Source organism: Chanos chanos, chromosome 9, assembly GCF_902362185.1.
Source record: "Chanos chanos chromosome 9, fChaCha1.1, whole genome shotgun sequence".
NCBI classification, from domain to species: domain Eukaryota; kingdom Metazoa; phylum Chordata; class Actinopteri; order Gonorynchiformes; family Chanidae; genus Chanos; species Chanos chanos.
Genome location: NC_044503.1, coordinates 812,799 through 813,316, shown reverse-complemented (window position 1 = coordinate 813,316; position 518 = coordinate 812,799). Strand labels below are relative to the sequence as shown.

General features: G+C 40.7%; 1 protein-coding gene across 1 annotated transcript in view; it reads left to right on the top strand.

Annotated features, from left to right (window-relative positions):
* The window catches only part of ctns (cystinosin, lysosomal cystine transporter), a 6,304-nt gene extending 6,199 nt beyond the window's left edge, over positions 1 to 105 (top strand). The window contains exon 10 of the mRNA XM_030784761.1: positions 1 to 105. This exon is cut by the window's left edge and continues 51 nt beyond it. Coding sequence (XP_030640621.1) covers positions 1 to 95 — 95 coding nt within the window. The 3' untranslated portion in view covers positions 96 to 105.
* Positions 106 to 518: the final 413 nt, after the last annotated feature.

Genomic DNA, 518 nt, shown 5'->3' with positions numbered 1-518 from the left:
TCTCCATACTCTTCGACATCCTGTTCATGGTTCAGCATTATTGCCTGTATCGAAAGACCGGTTCTCAGTACGCATCTCTGAGAGACTGTGAATAGCAGGACAACACCCCCCCCCCCCCCCCCCCCCCCCCCCATCCTCTACAGTCAGCAGGCCCTCCCCAGGGCACAGGGGGGCTTTTGGTCAGAGAAGAAGTCTTGGGAGATGGTTTTAATTTGTTTACTGAGTGTGGGAAGAAATGTTTTAACGTTGATTCTCTCATCGTAAAGGGACTAACACAGCTTAAATTCATCACTCACCCTGTTTAGCATTTTCTCTGATTGATTCCTACAATGGGTCACGCACATTTAGTTTACGGACGTTGATTTTTATAAATCTGAGAATATTTTGATGTTTTAATACTGTCCTAAATGGAATTTGTTTAACGCTAATGATTATGAAAATGAATAAAGTTATTTTTGTTTATTAAACAGGAAAGTTGACTGAGCATTGTTGTTTTTTAGATTATATTCCATAATTAG